Raw genomic sequence first — 23,035 nt, forward strand, 5'->3', positions numbered from 1 at the left:
GATCTGGACAAAACTCCTTTTTGGGCTCGATCCGCGCAGGAGGTGGTGTCCCTCGGCGGCGCAGCCGGGCTGGTGCTCCTCGGCCCCGGTGACCTTGCTACCCACGGCCCCGCTGCCCTTTCTGGCTCCCCCGTTCCACGTGCCCGGGGCGCCTGGCGCCTAAAAATATCACCCCGGTTCAACCACCCGGTACATGCCTTCGCTTTTTAAAAACCGGCCGCCGTCATCACCTCGACACTCATAAATCACAGCCCTGACCTGCTGCGGAGGCAGCGGGTGACGGGGCCCTCAAAGCAGCGACGAATTCAGCCCCCTTCGATGACCCGGGCTTTTCGGTCTTTTCCCCCTCCGCTCCGCGCACAGGGCATATCGCGAGGACCGCCCGCCCCACCCTAGCCCCGAAGATCGTGCTGGTCGTTAGAAAAACAGCCCGGGAACCTCCATTTCTCCCAGCTCGGGCTAAACTGGGGACTCTTCAAAGCCATATCCTGTGACAATCACAGGGGTTTTCTCCGCCCCGTCGGTGACGGAAAACTCGTGACTCGGTCTTGAGCGCGGGGCGGGCGGAAGGCAGCCGGGGGCGGAGCTGCGAGCCCGGCTCGCGAGGAAGCCCCCGACGGGCGGCGCGTGCGCAGTCGCTCTCCACGGGACCTCCTTCCCGCCGCTGAGACTAGGAAGCGGGACGCCAAATCTGTCCCCGCGCAGCCGCCGCGCCGGGCGCCGAGCGGGGCGGCCGGCCTCCCCGAGGCGCGCCTGTGCACGTTCCCACGCACGCTCCGGCGTACGGCGGCGGCCAGGGGTCGCGAGCCGGTGGAGGACCCGCGCGCGGAGGAGCCCGGCGAGTCAGCGCCTCTTCCCTCCCTCCCCCACTCCCCTCCCCGCTCCCTCCCCCCCTCCCCAAGAATGTTCCGCTACGAGGTGAGCTCTTGCGACCGGAAGTAACCCCTCCCTCCCTCCTGCGCCCCTTTTCGTCTCTCACCCCCTGCGCGTCCGTCCCGCGCCCCTGGAGGAGGAGGGGGCTGGCGGCGGGACAGCCGGGACCGAGTAGAGCGCTTGGGGCCTGGGGTCGCGGGTTTAATCCGAGGGTGGTGAGCAGGCTCCAGGGGGCGGGACTGTCCTATCCGTTGCCGCCGGGAGAGTTGGCCTCTGTTTTGGGGTGGCGAGGGCCCGTTAAGTACTGTATCCAGACCATTCCCCAACCCCCACCCCTAAAGGAGCCGCGGAGGGGAGAGCGTCGCACCCACCGGCTTGCGGAAGAGTCTCCCGGGAAAGCCTAGAAACACGTTTCCCGCCCTGGACCCGGAACCACCTCCCCTCCAGTTACATACCCGTGCGCACTGGCAACCAGCGGGTCAGGGGGTGCCCGGACTTGCCCTTTTCTGGGGCCGAAGACTGTTTACCAAAGCGGGCTCCCCGAGTTGGGAGGGGGCGTGTCCAGCAGAAGTTCCTTCTGGGCGAGTGGGGGGAGACGTGGGTTTGGTGACCATCCCGGGAATGTAGCGACAGTCAAGTTAGCGACAGTCTAACCCGACCGCTAACTCACTGTATGACCTTGAGCAACTCCCAGTCTCTGGACATAAAGTTTCTAGATTTGTAGACTGAAAGGGCTGCTCTAGGTGATCCCTGAGAGCCTCTACAATTGAAAAAAGCAGTGATTTGGCTAAGTGGATCTTTGTGATTTTGAAGGGCGTGCAGCTGGGAGTTGCTTGTGACGTGGAGGCAGTTGTATGCCTGCTTTGTGTAAGTTTGGGAGGGCTTAAGATGGGTGGAATGGCCCTTTGGCCTAACCTTTCCTTCGGGGACAGCCTAGCGAAGAAGTAGCCTGGCAAGGTATGTCACAGACCTGCCTGTTGATAGGTGGTGCTGTGATCCTGAGTCTTTGGACATTGGGGGACACATACACAATAGGAAGGGTTCAAGATGAACTGACTTGATGTAAACATGGAGAGAGATGCTGAGATGCAGGAGGCAGAGTTGTCAAAAGAAAAGAAAACTTGGAAAATAAGTCCGTTGAAAACGGTAGCGGAGGGGGGAAATATTTAAAAGGGAACGGACCTACATGGTTGTGGGAATATCTAGCACTGTGGAGCAGTCCAGAGTCTTTGCCAAATCTCTGCCCCATTTTATCCTCACTGAGGTGTTGTCCCTTTGTTACCACCTAGAGCCTAACACAGAGCCTGAGACACAATAGGTACTTTAGAGGTATGTACTGCGTTAACTAGAATATGACTTGCCCAAGTTTGCACCACTTGTACGAATGGAGCCAGAACTTGAACTCACCGTATCACAGCTTTTCCAGAGTTCTTTCTCTTGATTGGGGTTGAAAATTTAGCTTTCTGTTTGATCACCAGAGTTTGGGCCTACAGAAAACAGGATGAAAAATGAACAGAAAACCTTAAAAGGGCATAATGAAATATGGTTGCAAATTTGACGTGAATATGGGAAACCTGATACTTAATGTTGAAAAATATTTGTAAAACTCAAGCAAAATAATAATAAAGTGTGCATCTTCAGCAGTCATTACTACTCTAACCAGTGATGTGAAGAAAGTTGGGGGCCTAATTCCTTAGTTATGCGAAGAAATACCGTTACTAGATTCTTGATGGAGAAACGGAGTGTTTGGGCCAAGAGAAACTGAAAGAAGATGCTGACATCTTCCAATGTCAAGGAAATTGGGCATAGAAAAAATGCTGTCTCTACAAGAGGTCATAATGAAGCTATTCTGATGATGGGGAAGATAAAATGAACATTTTTTTTCAATGACTTTTTCAAATTGTTACTCATGAGTGTGAATTTCATGAATAGTTAATCTCTTCTCTTTTTTTAGTCTTTAGAGGATTGTCCTCTGGACGAAGATGAAGATGCCTTTCAGGGCTTGGGAGAGGAAGATGAAGAGATTGATCAATTCAATGATGATACGTTTGGGTCAGGTGCAGTTGGTAAGTGACAATGTTCTTAGAATGTTATCTTGGTCTCTTGCTCTTTTCAAATGTTCTCTTTTAAGTGCTTTATCTTAGTAGGAGTAACTGCCTTCACAAATTGGGCAAAATATTGCATTCTCGGTCTCAGAATAGTTCAGTCCTCACTGGAAGCATCTACCCCACTCCCTGGGCCTCTTTTTTTTCCTCATATATAAAACCAGATGTTCTCTGAGCCCTGTCCCTTCTGGCTACATTACCTGTAGCTGTAGGTTGGATGCTAAAAGGAATGCAAATGGTTAGACAAGTAGGCATTTTCTGAAGATCTAAAATAATCCTACAAGAAGGAAATTTTTATTTGTGGAACATGTAACTTTTGGAAAACCAGTTAACTAAGAGAAAACTTGGACTTGAGTGTGTATGTTTTAAAATTCATGGGGCTCCTGGGTGGCTCAGCAGTTAGGTGTCCAACTCATGATTTCAGCTCAGGTCATGATCTCACGTTTCGTGGGTTCAAGCCCTGCATCAGTCTCTGTGCTGGCAGTGTGAGCCTGCTTGGGATTTTTTCTCTCTCTCTTTCTCCCGCTCCCCCTCCTCCCCCTCTCTCTTCTCCCTATCCTTCCCCCCCCTTTCTTTCCGCCCCTCCCATGCCTGCTCTCCCTCTCAGAATAAAGAAATAAACTTTTAAAAATAAATACAATGAAATTCAATTAACCAGTGGTATATTGCATGACCCTGCTATTGCCTTATAGTATCTTCAGTAAAATAGGAAGCATTTTATTCCAAGAATTGTGGTGATAGGAAGTCTTCATAAGTTAGAAGAGTGCTGTGCACAGATGAAATTTTCTCATCCCTGGATATGAACATATATTCTAGGAATTGGAAAAGGGTAAAAAACTAAAGAGCCAAACTAAACGTAACATAGCTCAGAGTTATAATTACTAAAATGGGAGACTTAGGGAGCAAGCTTATATGATAAAGTTCGAGAATTAGAGATCTCAGAACAAGTGTACTAATAAAATATACTTTAAAAAAAAATAAATAAGAGTGCAAATATTTTTACTTTAACTGTTGGTGTTGAAAAGTAGCAATAACAGTGTTTCTGTTGGGATGTGTAACTATATGTGATTTCTTTGGAATCAGCATTTCTGTCTATGCAACAAACATTGTTCAAAGTTAAGTAGCAAGAGGAAATTATGCAATAGTGACTAATCTTAAAATGTTGAATATCAAAAACAAATAAGAGATCTTAGAGGTGTGATAATGGTGACTCATTCTGCAGTGACCTAAGTAGCTTGAGTTGATTAAAACTTAGACTACGTTGAATTAACTGGCAAAAATAACAAAGTTTGCTCGTTAGTCGAGGCTTACAGAATTCAGTAGAGATATACAACTGCCACTATCAGGAGCAGCAAGAGAAGTGTCTAAGGTAGAAGCAAGACGGATTACAGAAGGAAACCAAAGACCATTTGGATTATAGCCATAGTTTAGGAGATGAGATCGGCCAAGAGAAGGACAATGTCAAAGATGCTGTTCTCTCTCCATGGAGATCACCGAAGAAGAGAGGTAGGATAGAATTGCAAATGAACTGATGTGAATTGCAAATTGTATGTGGAAGTTCCTTTAGTGTATAACCTATAGAACACAATAGAAGTTACAAGCATTGTGTGCTTGTTTCTGGAACTCCTTTTCTTTTAAAGTATTGTACTGATTGTTACCATTTTTCAGCAAATTCGTCACTATTAAATGAAGTTGATGGAATTGACTGACAGATGTTACATTAAGATGAAACAGCATAGTAATAAGCCCTCAGTTTTGAACCCCGACAGAAGAGAAATAATCTTGCCTCTTCTCGTTGACTTCCAGCGTGCTGTGGGCAATCTTTTTCTGCTTCTCCGTTCCTCACAAGTTGAGGGAAATGTTTCCTTAGTGTGCAGAACTGTATTTTTTTGTATGATGGAAAAAAAGAAAAGCACACACATGTTGAAAAAGCCCCTAGGGTTACACAGTAAAAGAACGGGTAGTAAAAAGTAAAGGCAGGGAAATAGCAACATATGGTTAGCCCAGTTTGTACCTGAGGGCATAAGTGATTAAGAAAGACTTTCCTTGTTCATCAAAGTTTATAATGGAGAAGAGATTTCTAGGGGTGCTTGGGTGGCCCAGTCAGTTTAGCATCTGACTGTTGACTCCGGCCCAGGTCATGATCCAACAATTTGTGAGTGCAAACCTCTCCCATCAGGCTCTGTGCTGATGGCACGGAGCTTGCTTGGGATTCTCTCTCTACGCCCCTCCCCTGCTTGCATGCATGCGTGCTCGCTCGCTCTCTCTCTCTCAAAATAAACATTAGAAAAAGAGATTTCCAAATATGAGCCCTCTCCTGTAGGAGTATGATATATTTGTATTAAAGTTAAAATCATAATTCTTTATGATATCTTGATATAAATATTACACAGATTTATTTTAAAAAATTGCTAAGTCAACCTGTGATTTGTTTAATACACTTGTACAGGTGGTATAAAGAATTTAAACTAGGAGGGGCGCCTGGGTGGCTCAGTCGGTTAAGCATCCAACTTTGGCTCAGGTCATGATCTCACTGCTAGTGGTTCGAGCCCTGCATGGGGCTCTGTACTGACAGCTCAGAGCCTGCAGCCTGTTATGGATTCTATGTCTCCTTCTCTTTGCCCCTCCCCTGTTCACGTTCTGTCTCAATCAATCAATCTCTCTCCCTGTAAACTAAATAAAAATTAAGAAAAAAAATTTAAGAATTTAAACCAGGAGGTAAAATGTCAGACCTCTGACATATGTTATGGGTTGATGGTTTTTAACTCAAGGAGTGAGTGTCTTGAATGATACTTGTTGGTACAGTAGTTATTTTAAGTCACTGGCTGCAAATGCTCTGATGTCACCTTTCCCTAAGAAACTAGTGCTTGTCTTCTGCATGGAAAAATATTTACATCATCTTAAAGCAGTAAATGGCCACAGTAATCTTAACTCATCCTCTAAAAATAAAAGTTGACACTTACAAAGTACTTATTGTCTGCTGGGCACCACTATAAATGTTGTGTATATATATTATTAATCCTCACAAGAACCTTGTTCATTTGAACAAATGAGGAAGCAAAGTGTGAGAGAGGTTAAGTAACTATAAATGCAATCAGTGTAAACTACCAGTTAGGTTTAAAGTTGGTGAGGAATCTTTGGGAATCTCCTGCCTCTACTTGGAAAGGCTCCCCATTCTTTCCACTTCCCTTTAATTGATAGCTGTTAAAATCTTTAGGGACTTAAGTTGCCTTAACATTAACTCACCTGTATTTCCTTTTCATTTTGTTTTTATTCAAAAATATTCCAGAGACAGACGGCAGCCCGGAATTCAGTAACCCACATCTGGGTATAGATTAATTAGTTAACAGAAAACAGATACTTCTTTTTTCTTCATTTCTCTGGTATTCTTTTGCCTAGCCTTTATGATTTTGACCATTGTAGATTGAGGTCAAGTGTTGGCATATATACGTAACTTTATTTTTAGGTCATTTGAAAAAGATATGAGTGAGGTATCCTCTTCTAGTAAGGGCATGTGATCTCTTGACATATTGCTTCACTTGACTTTTCACAAGAGCAAGGAAGATCCAAAATAAAGATGACAGTATTCTGTGGCATAGATTTCTTTATTTACATGTTTGAAACAGTGACAGTCCATTCACAACAAAGCCATTCTCACAGAATATGGCTATTTAACCAGTGCTTTTAAAATGTATTATTAAGGACAAATACACTGTTTGTCTTTGGTAGGATCTGGTAATCCTAGTAAACATGAGTATGGGAGGTGGTGAATGAAAACAACTCAAGTTAGAATTCTTCTGCATTAGGATCTGTCTGCTAACAAATTAGCTTCTTAAACTGGGGAGATAAATGTTAAAAAAAATCCCCCAACTGAGGATTGTATAGAGTCCTCATCTTTTGGCATCCCCGAGTTAGTAACATTGCAAAAAACAATCCTTTAAAAACTTGCTCAGCTTACTCTTCCTTAGCAAAGATGACACAAATATTAATGTCGCAACTGATTTTTAATTACATTCATCTTTAAGAATATTTTTCTGGGTAACTGATAATACTATAATTTTCATCTAAAGTGAATTTTTTTCTTTACCACAAGTAGTATATTCAGATATACCACAGTGCTCAAAGGCTAGACAGTGGTTCTGATCATACCAAATTGTACATCTGGAAGTCTCCCTTCCCTTGCTTTTTGCATCACTAGTGTTAGGTGATGCATTGTTATATAATAAAAATAGCAAATTTTAAATGTTTATAATCTGACCCTACAAGGGACTTTGCTGCCGACTTAGTAAATATTTGCGTAAGACGTTAAGATCTGTGGTGCCCCCTTCAGCAGCACGTATACTAAGATATTAAGATCTGTGTAACACTCATTACAGTGTTAATTGTTACATTGAAAATTTGCAAATAATCCAAATTTCCATCAGCAAGCAATCAATTAAATTAGTATATCAATAGGATAGAATCTTATACAGGTGTTAAAAAGAATGAGCTAATATTATCAGTAGTCATATACATGTGTGTGTGCATGAAAAGCTGTACAGGATGTATTGCTTAAATACAAAGAAACAAGGGGCACCTGGGTGGCTCAGTCCGTTAAGCATCCAACTTTGGCCCCGGTCGTGATCTCATGGCTTGTGAGTTTGGGCCCCGTGTTGGTCTCTGTGCTGACAGCTTAGTGCTTGGAGCCTGCTTGGGATTCTGTGTCTCCCTCTCTCTCTGCCCGTCCCCTGCTCATGCTCTGTCTCTCTCTCTCTCTCTCTGTCTCTATCTCAAAAATAAATAAACATTAAAACAAATTTTTAATAAAAAAAATACAAAGAAACAAGTTAAACTTTATAGTTTGCATCTAAAAAACTTAACGTACCTGTAGAGTTCTGGGGAACTCTATAAAAGTAACAGATTTGTGTGATGTTTCAATTATTTATTTACTTTAGATCTTTATTCATTTTTGAGAGAGAGAGAGAGAGAGAGACAGAGTGTGAGTGGGGAGAGGCAGAGAGAGGGGGAGACACAGAATCTGAAGCAGGCTCCAGGCTCTGAACTGTCAACCCAGATCCCGATGCGAGGCTCGAACTCATAGACCGCAACATCATGACCTGAGCCGAAGTCAGACACTTAACTGACTGAGCCATCCAGGCATCCCAATGACCCAGGTGCCCCAATGTTTAAATTTTTTAATAAACATGTATTTTCTTTGTAAGCAGAGGGAAAAAAAAGATAATTTTAACGTGAGCCCCTCAGAAAATTATCAGTAAATCTAACTAAATCTTTTTTTTTTTTAAGTGGCTACCATTTATTATACCCTTATTGTATATCAGGCACCTTTGTTTTTTCTTGTTATAGTGCCTTTAGTTCTTCCTTCCCTCTTTCTTTTAATGAGGTGTAAAGAAAAGTCATGTGGAAGGATTGCCATGGAGGACACTTGCAGAATCCTGTGTTTCTAATGTTAGTTATAAAGAGAATTACCTGTTACCCTTTCTGTTGAATTTTATGGGACATAAAAACAAAAACTAAAGTAAGAAGATGTATATGAATACGTGAGTTTTTTGTGTTTGAAAGTCTTCCATGTTTAGATGAGGTGAAGGCAGCATTAAGACGAAAAGATTGTTTAGGGAAAGCTTCCATGAGGAGGGGAAAGATAACCTGAATTTTAGTACTGAAAAGAACATAATAGTGAATAGCGCTTTTACGGTGGAAGCAGAATGGAGGGATGAGGTTGAGGAGCATTGGAGACCGAGTGATGGAAACAGGGTCTAGTCTATAGAGAAGGGTGAAGGGTTCTGAAAATTTGTGTCTGTGCTGCAGCAGGACTCAAAAATAATGCTGTGTGGGCATAAAAAGAGAAGAAAACCTAGTGCCAGTGCCACAGACTGTATAGTGTCCAGGAATAGCAGAGACGTTGTTAAAATGGAAGAGGACGGGACCCAGGTCCAAGTCACCATCACCTTTGCCCTGACGTGTGCAGTAGTCACCTGGTAGGCCTCCAGGCTTCCAATATTTCCGCTCCTTTCCCCACCCACCCCCCAAATCCCCAATGTGTTCTCAGTACAGCAGCCAGAGTATCTCTTTCAAAAAGTCAAGCCACATCAAAACCTCCAGGGTCCCCCCTCCCCCCTTTCAGTCAGAGTGGCCCAAAAGGCCCAGAAGGAGCTCCCTCCTGCTGCCTATCTGGCCTCATTTTTTTCCTCTCAGCTCTTTCCCCTTGATCATTCTAATCCAAACACAGTCCTTGCTGTCTCTCAGAATCATCAGTCATCTTAAGTCCTTCCTACGGACTGTCCCTCTGTCTGGAACACTCTTCTCCCAGCTATCCATATGGCTAACTACCTTACTCTTGAATCTTTGCTCAGACGTCACTCTCACAATGACAGGTACCTGTGACTACCCTCTTTAATGTTTTCAAACTGCTGCTTTTCCTCTACACTCCTACAGGGCTTCATTTTCTGATATAGTGTTGAATGTACTTAATCAATACATTTATTGTCTGTTCTGTCTCTTCCCTCCCTGAAGGAGTGCTGCAGGAGGGCTGGGTCTTTGTTTTATACACTGATCTGTCCCATGTGCCTAAAACCGTACTTAACCGCATTAATAGGTGCTCAATGAATATTAATCGAATGAAATGAATGGATTTGAGAGCTTGTAAAGAGGATGGCAGTTATAACCTAAAAGAAAGCATAGGCTAATGCAGTGAGTTTTAACTTTCCTTTTTTGCCTGAAATGTCATAGAATGTCAAAACCAGCAGGATGTCATGTACATCCCTATCACCAGTTTAGATTGTTTTCGGAATAGAGTTTGGATGCCACTGATAACGTATTCAACTATTACTCTAAGTGCTCGAACTTTGTTGCTGGTATGATGTTATTTGTCCTTAGTGAAAAGCCCACTCTTATGTACCTCTCAGTTTAAACCGTAGTTCATGTCTCTAAGTGGACATTTACTGTTTTCTGAAGTTAGAATTGTTCATTTGGTTCCCAGAAGAATTTCATGAAACTTTTTAGTCCCAGTACGAACTGTGTTTCTTCCTTACGATTTCCTTCTAGATGATGACTGGCAGGAAGCACATGAGCGCCTGGCTGAACTGGAAGAGAAGCTCCCAGCGGCAGTTAATGAACAAACGGGCAATGGAGAAAGGGATGAGATGGACTTGCTGGGTGACCATGAGGAGAATCTGGCAGAAAGGCTCAGTAAGATGGTGATTGAGAATGAGCTAGAAGATCCAGCTATCATGAGGGCAGTGCAGACCAGGCCAGTCCTGCAAGTGAGTAAGCTACTGTGATTTGAGAACTATAGCAGACTGGTGATTGAGATGAAGTATTGAGCTTTGCCATATTGTTTCATCCCAAGAGACTTACCTGTACCTTAAAAATTGGTAACGTAGTTCCTGATCGTAGCAGTCGAAGGTAGGGAATAATGTATATTCTGGAACGCTGTGATTTCGTATCCTCAAGCAGTTGAGACTCTCTTGGGACCTTGTTCACCAAAAGCAGTTAAATGCCCAGAAAGCCCACACCATTCCAGACTTTGTGTATGTGTTTTCCTTTTTTGTCAGCCCCAACCAGGGAGTCTCAATTCCAGCATCTGGGATGGATCTGAAGTTCTGAGGCGAATCCGAGGACCACTGCTAACTCAGGTATTAAGCGTTTTCTCTTTACACAAATTCCTAGCATCTGCAGATTCCAGGTTGGCTCCTGTTGTCACCCTTTCCTTACCGAAACAACGTACAGATGTGTGTCCTGTGCTGTTATGATGCTGATTACTCAACCTAGCACTCGGAGCTGTCTCTGTTGATCATATACTTCTCAGCCTCCGTGGCTGTGCTCACTTTACCGTGCTTTAGTTTGAAAAGGTTGAAAGGGAGCCATTAGAACTCAAATTTGTTAGCTTACGATTCGATTACTTCAGTCATTTCTAGGCAAAACTGTGGGGATGGAGAACAGATCAGTGTTTGCCAGTGGTTGGGGGTGTTGGGAGGGATCAACTAAGGGACAATACAACAGAAGTTTGGGGGTGACAAAACTACTGTGCTTCGTGATTGTGGTGGTAGATCCATGACTCCGTGCATTTCTCAAAATTCAGAGGACTGACTGTATACCAAAGAGTGAATGTTACTGGATGTGAAATAGAAATCAAACTTAAAAATAATTTCTCAAGATGTTTTTGGCATCTGTATGGATTATTAAAACATTTTAAGTTGGCTATCAGCTAATTTTCTCTTCTCTCTCTCTCTCTCTCGCTCTTTTTTTTTTTTTTTTTTTTTTTTAACTATTTCCTTAATTAGGAAATGCCTACAGTGTCTGTATTAGAATATGCCCTGCCTCAGAGGCCCCCACAGGGCCCAGAAGATGATCGGGACCTTTCTGAGCGTGCTTTGCCGCGGCGGTCCACGTCACCTGTCATCGGGAGCCCTCCTGTTAGAGCCGTCCCCATAGGCACCCCACCTAAGCAGATGGCTGTACCCAGCTTCAGCCAACAGGTACCTCTCATTAACAGGCACTCAGCCCAGGATATTGGGAATCTGGGCAAAATTATTTGGGAAAATGGCGATGCCGGGAGGAGGGTGGACGTTTGGGGTAGGCATTAGAGTAGAAAGAGAAGTAGCCAATTAGAGGAGAAGTTAGTACAAACAAGAGACACATTCCCTAATGCCCTTTCCTGGTGCTGCTCCTGGTGCTGCTGCCTATTAAGTGGGGGAGAAAAAGGGTAGTTAAGCACATTTAGCATCTATATCCTTTTCAGAGTGTTTTGCTGGCTGCCCAAAACATTGGCAGAGAGGTAACTGAAAGCTGGGGGGAGTGGGAACACACAGCATTGTCCACATCCCTTTTTACCTTTAAGATATCCCTGCTTTCCCTAGAGCCTGTGCAGTCCTGTTCCATAGACTTTCCTCCACCTGAAACCAGCAGCTGAAAAGGAAGGCCAATTTGGAAGGTATGGGGGGAGGGTGGTGTTGGTATGGCCTAGTTAGGCTCAGTATCCTATGAAACGGTGGAGTCACAATGTATCACAAAAGAGCTGAGCATGGCGGCCATATCACAGGGGCTTCAGAATAGGACTTAGTTAATCCTCCAGCTTTCTTATCATTCCTTCTCCCTCGCTGCTACCAAAATATATCCTCTTGCAGAGAATTTGCAAGTCAGAATATCTGCTGGTACCTCCCTCAGATAGCATGGAAGGGTGGGGATAACTGGAGAATTAGCTAAATCTTCAGTTGCAAGTGGCACGTTGCTTGATGTTTATGAGAGGAAGTAACCAAAGGTTCTTCTGTGAACCCACAGCCATAGCAATTTGCTTAGAAGTAGGGCTTTGCATTAAGTTCGCGTGTCTACCGGTACTTGAGGGGAGGGGGTGTAGGTGGAGGAAAAACTGACTTCATTGAGTGTAGTTGTGTATATGTTTGTCCTGATAGATCCTGTGTCCGAAGCCTGTCCATGTCCGGCCCCCGATGCCACCGCGCTATCCTGCTCCATACAGTGAGAGGGCGTCCCCAAACCAGCTCTGCAGTGTCCCGGTATGTCCTTCTACAATCTCGTGAAAGCACGCAGCATGTAGTTTCTGAGCGCTACTCATATATAGGTAGCTCCTAAATAATGCACGCTTTTCATAATCTCCGTGCTTGAATTTCTAGATCTTACGGTCCCCAGGTAAGTAGACCTGGTTCATCGCGTTGTTTCCTACCTGAACTTTTTTGTATCTTTGAAAGTCCAAACTTGGCCTGGCCTGCTATTTCAGTCCCTATCCTTTTTCAAAGTCACTTCCTTTTTCAAGTTACATGAGTGTCGTGCTTCGTGATTTCTTTTTATTTTTATTTTTATTTTTTTTATAAATTTTTTTTAATTTTTTTTTTTTTTTTTTTTTTTTGAGACAGAGCATGAGCAGGGGAGGAGCAGAGTCCAAAGCAGAATCACAAATTCACAGAATCCAAAGCAGGCTCCAGGCTCTGAGCTGTCAGCAGAGAGCCCGATGCAGGGCTCGAGCTCACGGACCGTGAGATCATGACCTGAGCCAAAGTCGGATGCCCAACCAACTGAGCCACCAGGCGCCCCTTTATTTTTATTTTTAGTGTTTGTTTATTTTTTTATTTTTATTTTTTTACATTTATTTATTTTTGAGAAACAGACAAAAGCGTGAGCGGGGGAGGGGCAGAGAGAGAAGGAGACACAGAATCTGAAGCAGGCTCTAGGCTCTGAGCAAGCGGTCAGCACGGAGCCTGATGCGGGGCTCGAGCCCACGAACTGTGAGATCATGACCTGAGCTGAAGTCGGATGCTCACCCGACTGAGCCACCCAGGCGCCCCTAATGTTTGTTTATTTTTGAGAGAGACAGAGCATGAGTGGGGGAGGGGCAGAGAGAGAGAGAGGGAGACACAGAATCCGAAGCGGCTCCAGGCTCTGGGTGTCAGCACAGAGCCCCACCTGGGGTTCCAACTCATGTATTGCAAGATCATGACCTGAGCTGAAGTCGGATGCTTGACCAGCTGAGCCACCCAGCTGCCCCATCGTGCTTTCTGATTTCTAGCATTGCTCTCTTTTGTATTCCTTCCATGGGTAGCTTGACTATACAGTTTGAGCATTTTTATATCCAAGTTTATTCAGCATTCCTGCCGAATTCTTTGTTATATTGATTTACCTGTTTCGCAGAAAGCATATAACTTTTTGTCTTTTTTTTTCCCCCCTTAGAACTCTTCCCTGCTGGGTCACCCTTTCCCTCCTAGTGTTCCTCCTGTCCTCAGCCCCCTCCAGAGAGCACAGCTTCTGGGAGGAGCACAGGTAAGGCTATGATTAGCCCAGCTCACGAAGAGCTCTCTTACTTTCTTGACATTCACTAGATGATGTCCCTCTTTGCCATTAATCAGTCTCTACTGCCTCCCAATTTTCCCTACACTTTATTCAAACAAACTTATTGATGGAAATCGTATTCACTTTTGTAAAAGCAAGAGGACTTGCTGATGAACTAAATCTGAGATCTTGTCCCTCTTTCTAGCTGCCGCCTGGACGGATGTCTCCCAGCCAGTTTGCACGGGTCCCTGGATTTGTTGGTAGTCCGCTTGCCGCCATGAATCCCAAGTTGCTGCAAGGGCGAGTGGGGCAGGTGCTGCCCCCAGCGCCGGGCTTCCGTGCCTTCTTTAGTGCTGCACCCCCCGCCCCACCGCCTCCCCAGCAGCACTCCCCCGGCCCAGGGCCTCACCTGCAAAACCTAAGGTGTGCAAACACAGGCCACTGTTGATCTGTCATAGTCATTGAGGCTTAGTGTTACAATACAGAGGGCTCATGATGTTTGCAAGGGGTGGGTTTTGAGATGTTCTTGTGTCCTCAACTTGCCAAACACAGAAATGTTTGACAGCCTCCAGGCATTCTTCCAAATTAGCATTTCCCTAAAGTCACATGCTTCCTGTGTATATTTGCACCTTGCTGGTTAATCACCTCTTTTATTTCTTCTAACCTGCCTCAGGTCTCACTTTATATCCATTTTACAAACACTCGGACATACGCACAAAGTGCTTATGGCTTAACAAGAATTCCCGTATGTTAGAGAACAGAGATATAATACAGATGTTAATCTGAGTGCTAGCTAGGTTCTAGCTAGCTCGCTTCTGCTCTGGTTTTATAACAGGGGTTCAAGTTCCTGCTTCTAGGGAAATTATGTTTTATTACATACTGTATCATATCAGGATTCCTCAGAGAAACAATCTTTAAGATATATATACACACACACGCATGTATATATATATGTATATATATATATATATGTATATATATGTATATGCTGTATATCTTCATAAAGGAAAGATTTATTTTAAGGAATGGCTAAGGAAATCCATAGAGCAGGCTAGCAGAGTGGAAATTCAGATAAGAGTTGAATTTGCAGTTGAGTCTGAAATTTGTAGGACAGGCTGGCAGGTTAGAAACTCAGGCAGTTCACTAACTTAGATTTAACTTAGATTTAAATATAATTAAAAAATTAAAAAACAAAAACTCAGGCAGGACTTCTGTGTTCCAGTCTTGAGGCAAAATTCCTTCTTGTCTGGGAAATACCAGTTTTGCTCTTAATGCCTTCAACTGGTTAGGGGAGGCCCACCCACATTTTCAAAGGTCATCTTTTTTCTTAATTAAGATTTTTAACTATTTTGAGAGAATGTGTGAGCAGGGTAGGGAAAGAGAGAGAAGGAGAGAGATAAACCCAAGCCAGCTCCACACTGACAGTGCAGAGCCCAACATGGGGTTCGACCCACAGAACTGCAATATTGTGATTGGAGCTGAAATCAAGTCGGATGCTTAACCAACTAAGCCACTCAGACGCCCCCTGTTGATTAATTCTTAATTAATCACGTCTACAAAATACTTTCATAGCAGCATCTAGATTAGTGTGTGACCAGAAAACAGCTGGGTACCATAGCCTGTAGCCAAGTTGACATAAATTGATAGTCACGCATATATTTTCTTCTTTTTTCTTTCTTTCTTTCTTTTTTTTTTTTTTTTGGCAGCAATTATTTGTTTGCTTGTTTATTTTTGGTGTGGAATGCTAGGGGGTTATTTTATTTTTTTAATTTAATTTATTTTTTAGCATATAGTGCAATAATGATTTCAGGAGTAGATTCCAGTGGTTCATCCCCTGTGTTTAATATCCAGTGCTCATTCCAACAAGTGTCTTCCTTAATCACGTATATTTTCAATGTCTCTCCCAAAGATTTGAAAATAAGCACGTTAAATCTTTTAAGAGACTTCTGTTAACAGGAGGGAGAAGAAAAATAGTTACACTATTTACTGCTAATTCACTCAAATTTTATGATCCTCTTCTTAGGAGTTGAGAATTAATCTCTGTAGAAGACATGTAAGAACACAGTTGTCTTTTCCTTCTGAAAGATCTGAGAATAGACTTGAACATTCCCTTGGGTGGACATGTATGAAGTTACCCTGTACTGACAACATTCTCTAAAATTTCAAGTCATCAGAACAGTAGAATTGGAAACCTTACCCTTTTTTCTCAGGTCTCAGGCCCCGATGTTTAGACCAGACACAACTCACCTCCATCCCCAGCACCGTCGGCTCTTGCATCAGAGGCAGCAGCAGAACAGAAAGTAAGTACGCATCCTGCTCCTTTGTGGTTTTTTAACTCAGCTTGTAGTTTTGACAGTGCTACTAATTTTATGTTTATTTATTAATTTTAGAACGAGTGGAGGAGGGACAGAGAGAGGGAGGGAGGGAGGGAGGGAGAGAGAATCCCAAGCAGGCTGTCCACGTCCAGCATGGAGCGCACTGTAGGGTGGAACCCACAAACCATGAGATCATGACCTGAGCCGAAATTGGTCGCTTAACCAACCAAGCCACCCAGGCATCCCCATCAGAAACACAATTTAGATCTGATTTTTTTTTTTTAGTCATTTTATACTCCTTACCAAGTTCTTACCATACTCTTAACTACCTTTTGTTTATAATCTCAGCTCAGAGGTAACTTTGAAACATAATGGCTAGCCTTAACTTCAGTCTTCAGTAAAACCAAGTCACTCTATTTTTGCCTGTAATTTAATCTCACTCACAAATATAACTGTGTATTTATATAGGCAGCCCTGGCTATAGAGCAGACACTGTGGTAGGTTTTGAGGATTAAAAGAAAAACAGGACATGTCAGAGTCCTGACTTCACAGACCTGGTGCTCTATGATCATTCATATACAGAAAATAAGAAAAGTAAACATAACTTTGAGGTTTCTTTAACCTTCAGTTTTGTGGTTCTGTTTGTGTAATTCCTTCTCACTTTCAAAGAAGCTCTAGGATACTTTCAGCAGGGGAAAACAATAGAGGCTCTTAAAATAAGACATGAAAAGGGCACACCTTAAAGGAAAAGATTAATACATTTGACTGTGTGAAAATATGAAACTTGTAGTGCCTGTAGTTAACAGTATGGTTTTACATGCTTGAGATTTGTTAAGAGGGTGGATCTCATTCATGTGGAATGTCTTGCCACCAAAAAACAACAACAACAACAACAACAACAACAACAAAAAAAAAACAGTGGGAGATCCAGAAACCCTGGTAGGTATCGGATACATCTGTTACCCCACGTGTGGTGATGGTGTCGAAAGGGTTCGTGCGTGTCCAGATGTACAAAATTATAGATGTTAAATACGCACAGTTGTGTATCAGTCATACCTTAGTAAAGCTGATATGATTTCGCTCATATGTGGAATTTAAGAAACAAAACAAACGAACAGAGGAAAAAAGAGACAGACTCAGAATTCTAGAAAACAGACTGGTGGTGTCCAGAGGGGAGGTGGGCAGGGGGCTGGGGGAAGTAGAGGATGGGGATTAAGGAGAGCACTTGTCGTGACGAGCACAGAGTAACATGTGGAACTGTTGAACATCGTATCAGACACCTGAAAGTCAAAAACAAAGAAAAGATTTCAAGCCCACTTATAATCAGGAAAATACAGATTAAAATTAGATAACCATTTTACATCATCAGATAAGCAAAATTTGAAATGTCTCAACACTCGTTGTTGGCAAGAATGTTGGTTTTACAGCCTCTTGTGAGAGAATTTGGTAGTAAATAATAAGGTTGAAAATGTGGATACACTACAACCTAGCAGTTCTCCTTTTTGGTATACACCTGGGTATGCTGTCGACATGGATGAAGAAGGTGATGTTGAATTAGAAGAAACTTATCCAGTACCATTTATGTAAAACTTAAAGGCACAGAGAATAATACTGTATAATATTTAAGGATGGACACACAAGCAGTAAGTCTTAAAAACATTTCAGGGAGAGTTCTCACCACGTCAGGATGGTGGTTCCTCTGGGAAGGGAGGAAAGCTGGAAACCAGGGTCCAGACGGGGTTCAAGAGGGCCTTCAACTGTGAATGTTGTGACAGTATGTTACTTAAATGTTCCTGCGTAAAACTCTATAGAGCTTCTTAGTTAGAACTAAGCACGGTCTGTCCCCTTTTCAACCGGGAGAGCCTCTCACTATTCACTAAAAGGTTTCTATATATGCAAGTTTGGGCAATTTTTTTTTTCCCACTAAGTCTTGGTGGTGGATAAGTGAATGTTTATTGTGGGCTTTTCTCTATATTTGAAGTATTTCATGATTTTCAACAAGTTAAAAAAGAAGTGTATAGACTGGGAGTCAGTTGGCCTGTGTTTCACATCTCCTCGGCCTCAGTTTGTTGTCTTCAGTGGAGAAAATAAAACTCCCCACTTGTTAGGGTTCTGGTAGGGCTTAAGCAGAAGGCCACAGGTGAGAGGGCTTAGCACATGGTGAGGCACTCCGGTCTCCGTTACTTCCCTCAGTGTGTGTTGCGTAGCTCTTTCTTCTCAGATTCCGGCAAGACTCAGTTCTCCTTTTTTAACAAAAGCAAAGTGGCATCTTTTTTTTTTAACTTGGCCTGGTTTGTTCCCATATTGTTATGAGACCCAAGGAATGCCCTGACTTGGAGTGAATGAGCCCTGTGTTTGTTTTTCAGTCAGCATCGGAGTCTTAACGGTGCGGGAGATAGAGGAAGTCACCGGAGCAGCCATCAGGACCATCTCCGAAAGGACCCCTACGCCAACCTCATGCTGCAGCGAGAGAAAGACTGGGTCTCTAAAATCCAGATGATGCAGCTACAGAGCACTGACCCCTACCTGGACGATTTTTATTACCAGGTAAGTGACCGACCAGTCCCTCACTCTGACGAAGGCACTCGTGGAAGTCTGGTAGACTTAAATACTGACAAATTTTTCTTTGGAGGTAGTTTTCAGGGGGTTAGGAACTACCTAAACATATTCTGTCCTCTTTTCAAGCAGGAGAGCCTCTCACTATTCACTAAAAGGTTCCTGTATATGCTTTTAATTTCTTACAGAGGCTTTCACACCCAGTGTCTTGAAATAGTTCTTTCAGTTAAGGATATTGGCAGTCTGGACGCCTGGATGGCTTAGTTGGTTAAGCATCTGACTCTTTTTCTTTTTTTCCAATGTTTAATTTGAGAGAGAGAGGGAGACAGAGGATCCAAAGCAGGCTCTGTGCTGACAACAGAGAGCCCGACGTGGGGCTTGAACCCACAAACTGCGAGGTCGTGATCTGAGCTGAAGTTGGATGCACAACCGACTGAGCCACCCAGGCGTCCCTAAGCATCAGGCTCTTGATTTCAGCTCAGGTCATGATCCCAGGGTCTTGGGATTAAGCCCCATGTCAGGGCTCTGCACTGACAGCACGGAGCCTCCTTGTGATTTTCTGCCTCCCTTTCTCTCTCAAAAATAAATAAACCTAAAAAACAAGAATTTTGGCAGCCTGCGGTGCCTGAGCAGCTCAGTTGGTTGAGTGTCTGACTCTTGATTTCAGCTCATGATCCCAGGGTCATGGGAACAAGCCCTACGTGGGGCTCTGCACTGAGTTTGGAGCCTGCTTAAGATCTCTCTCTCCCCCTCTACTACTCTCCCCTGCTTTCTCCCTCCCTCTCTCTCTCAAAAAATTAAAAACTAAATAAAGTTAAATCAAACTTTATAAAGAAGGTATTGGAGGTCTAAAGATATTTCCATTGATAATTAGCTTTTCTGAAGGCTGGGACTTTTTGAGAAGGAAACATCTAGCGGTCTAGCAAAAATTAAAGATCAATACACCTAAAGAGTTCAGGTTGTTAACTGCCGCTGGCATAATTATGTAAAGAGCAGCCATACTCTGGGCTTATGTTGCAACTGAAATCACCTTCTCGTGTGATAGAATTACTTTGAAAAACTGGAGAAACTGTCAGCTGCTGAAGAAGTGCAAGGTGAAGGCCCTAAAAAGGAGCGTACCAAGCTCATTACCCCTCAGGTGGCCAAACTGGAGCACGCCTATAAGCCAGGTAAGTCCTTATCCCTCGGTCCGTATTAGAAGACATTTGACATGCTGCTGATATGATAAAATATAAACAGCCGTGTAGATGGCTGGATATAGGGCTGTTCGAAACTCATTCATCAAGGACTGTTGTCCTTACGTGCAGAGGGCAGCCTTTTCTGCAGCATGGCGTGAGTGGTTCAGCAGATGCACTTGTAGATCCTTTAAGACTTGAGATTGCGTAACTTTTTCAGATGTGTTATAATTTCTGGTATCCCTATATAATAAAAGGGAAATACTTCAGAGTGTCATTGTTATTAACAACCCCAAAATGGGAAAAGATCGATTTTAATAAGAAATCACGTTAGATATGTAGGTTTTTGTATCGAATTGTTAGGCTGTGAGGAAAGACCAGAGAACATAAAGGTCTTTGGAAGCAGCCCACCTGCACCGCTGACTTCCTTTTTGGAAATGTTTTGTCTTTGCAGTGCAGTTTGAGGGCTCTCTGGGAAAGCTCACTGTCTCTAGTGTGAATAATCCCCGAAAGATGATCGATGCTGTTGTGACATCTCGGAGTGAGGATGACGTAAGTGTCAGCAGAATTGTGCGGGTCGTCCCTACTGTTCTGGAGGTCATTGTGGAATGGACTCATGCATAATGGAGTCGGTTGTTGTCTAACTAGGAGCGTCCTACCTGGCATGTCCTGGCTTTCTGGTTTCCTGCACAGGGGCTGAGATCTAACACCTTCACCTCTAAGGCAGCCAGGCAGGACGGGGGCGGCAGGAGTCTTTAACCTGGGTAACTGGCTGCAAACAGCATCAGCTATCTAGTGCAGTTCTTAAGATTACCATTTTCTATGTGCTCTTAAGATTTTCCTGGGATTATCTTCATCTTTACTGTATCCTACCATTACCTTTTGCCCGTCTGTAAATTCAGTTTAATCATTTGTGTGGGTTAGTTCATTCAGTTCTGTGACCTTTGTCCAGTTAGTGTTGTTTTAGATTATTAACTTTGGAAGAGTTAGGATTCTCTTACGGTATTGTCACAAATGGAACTATATGTACACACTTAGGAGGTTGTTTTTAACAGAGGTAAACAGTTCACACTGTCTTGTCTTTTTTTAGGAGACAAAAGAAAAACAGGTTCGGGACAAGAGACGAAAAACCCTGGTCATAATTGAGAAAGTAAGTTTTAAAATCTGTTGCTGTCGTTCGTTTCAAATACGGAACTCGCAAATGTATGTGTTCGCGAGAAGTGAAAAGTAGGGAGTGGTGTCCTGTGATTGCAGTTAATGAATATATTCTTCTTACACACCTGCTGTGTACCCGAGCGCACTAGAAAAGAGTGTGCTGCACCTCACAGAAAGAACACTGCTACAATCAGAAGTACCGGGATTTGTTCACACTTGTTCAGTTAACCGCTGAGTGCTTTAGTTAGGTCACCTTCTAAGAAAATGGGAATAAAAATTATGTGGTTCCACCTGTGAATCAATGTAGTTAATTAAGTCAGTCCACATGTATTTACTGGGTACGCCCTGGGTGCTGGGCACTGGGCTGGATGCTAAGAACAGAGTAAGTAGAACCGTGTAGGCAATTAAGTCGTTAAGCGTAAACACCTGTTGCAACACCATGGCATAACCGGCCTGCGATTCACATCTTCTCCATTTCTAGCTGAGCCTGTGACTTGAGGCAAGCTGCTTAACCTTTCTGTGCTGTGCTCGTTTTCTTCATCTATAAAAATGGAGCTGGTAATAGTCTCTCTCTCACTGGGCTGTGGAGAATATTTGGTGAATGAGTACATGCAAAGTGCCTAGCACAGTGCCTGGTATCCAGTAGTAAAGTGATTGCTGTGTTTATTAATATGGGGCATCACTTGGAGCAGTGATAAACATCATTTATGTTAGTTAGAATGCCGTTCTTGCTGCTGTAACATTGGCAAAGTGTGCAGTCATTCACTATGGATACCTCCTGGGTTAGAGGTCACGGAGGGACAGCAGAGGGGCGCCTGGGTGGCTCAGTCGGTTAAGCGGCCGACTTCGGCTCAGGTCGTGATTTCACGGTCCGTGAGTTCGAGCCCCGCGTCGGGCTCTGTGCTGACAGCTCAGAGCCTGGAGCCTGTTTCAGATTCTGTGTCTCCCTCTCTCTGACCCTCCCCCGTTCATGCTCTGTCTCTCTCTCTCTCTGTCTCAAAAATAAATAAACGTTAAAAAAAAATAAAAAATAAAAAAAAAACTAAAGGAGGGACAGCAGACAGGAATTCTTTAAGTTACTGCACTATGTTTTTCTGGATTTAAAAGAGCACTTTTTTCCTCTCAGTCTTACTACAATTAGTTTTCAGTCTTCTGTCTTTACGTGGGGGTCCTAAACTGTGAAACTGTTTATCTAATACTCTGATCCTGACCCAGCATGCTGTGGCCTGCTTTGTGTTTCACTCAGACCTATAGTTTACTCCTTGATGTGGAGGATTATGAAAGGCGGTATCTCCTAAGTCTAGAAGAAGAGCGACCTGCCCTGGCGGATGAAAGAAAGCACAAAATTTGTTGCATGTATGACAACTTAAGGGGGAAATTGCCTGGACAAGAGAGGTAAGAATTGTACACTTGGAGGGACACATGAGGCCAGCTGGAGTCCTCACTCGGCTGACCTGAGCTTTCCACATTTCTGTATTTTGGCTGACCTTCCTTACCATCTCAGGAAGCTCAGAGTGTATCCTTCCAGCCTGACTCAAATGCCATGTCATATAAAGCATTTCATAATCCTTCCCAGCCAGGAAAAAGAAAATCTCTTTATTCTGGATTCATATATTCAACACCCATCTATTCACTGTCTGCTGGGCACTGGAGATGTAGTGGGGAACATGGTTTGGTTTCTATGAGCCTACGAATTGTACTTGCTTTATGCTTTATTTTAGCATGTTCATGCTTGTAATCTTTGTGTATTATTTTTTCTACTGAGATGAAAAGTATAGACATTTATATTTATACTTCCTTGGGATTTCCATAGAATATGCACATGCTATGGAAGGCAGTCAGTCTTCCAGTGGGGACTAAGCTCCTTAATATATCTATCTATTTTTCTGTATCTGTCTCTTCTGCCCAGGATCTTGCTAACAGTAACTGTTTTATAAACCCTAAGTGTGTGTTTGATGAATGCAAGAGGACTCTGTCCTGATAACTCCATTTCCCTTTGCTCATTGAAGAGAATTGATGATTCTTCTAAGCCAGGACATACACAAACCAGAACATAAGAATAAGTACCTTCTTTTCAACA

The 23,035-nt window shown here is 43.4% G+C and overlaps 1 protein-coding gene across 1 annotated transcript in view; it reads left to right on the forward strand.

Annotated features, from left to right (window-relative positions):
* The first annotated feature begins 649 nt into the window (after positions 1-649).
* Positions 650-23,035, forward strand: part of PATL1 (PAT1 homolog 1, processing body mRNA decay factor) — a 31,691-nt gene continuing 9,305 nt past the window's right edge. Inside the window, exons 1-14 of the mRNA XM_019414480.2 lie at positions 650-918; positions 2,828-2,939; positions 10,020-10,237; positions 10,529-10,609; positions 11,258-11,452; positions 12,386-12,487; positions 13,656-13,745; positions 13,960-14,177; positions 15,965-16,054; positions 18,436-18,616; positions 19,671-19,794; positions 20,255-20,352; positions 20,891-20,950; positions 22,202-22,350. Coding sequence (XP_019270025.1) covers positions 904-918; positions 2,828-2,939; positions 10,020-10,237; positions 10,529-10,609; positions 11,258-11,452; positions 12,386-12,487; positions 13,656-13,745; positions 13,960-14,177; positions 15,965-16,054; positions 18,436-18,616; positions 19,671-19,794; positions 20,255-20,352; positions 20,891-20,950; positions 22,202-22,350 — 1,733 coding nt within the window. The 5' untranslated portion in view covers positions 650-903. The remainder of the gene's footprint in view (positions 919-2,827; positions 2,940-10,019; positions 10,238-10,528; positions 10,610-11,257; positions 11,453-12,385; positions 12,488-13,655; positions 13,746-13,959; positions 14,178-15,964; positions 16,055-18,435; positions 18,617-19,670; positions 19,795-20,254; positions 20,353-20,890; positions 20,951-22,201; positions 22,351-23,035) is intronic.

This window comes from Panthera pardus, unplaced genomic scaffold (genome assembly GCF_024362965.1).
Source record: "Panthera pardus isolate Hobbes unplaced genomic scaffold, ASM2436296v1 HiC_scaffold_12, whole genome shotgun sequence".
In the NCBI taxonomy this organism is placed as follows: domain Eukaryota; kingdom Metazoa; phylum Chordata; class Mammalia; order Carnivora; family Felidae; genus Panthera; species Panthera pardus.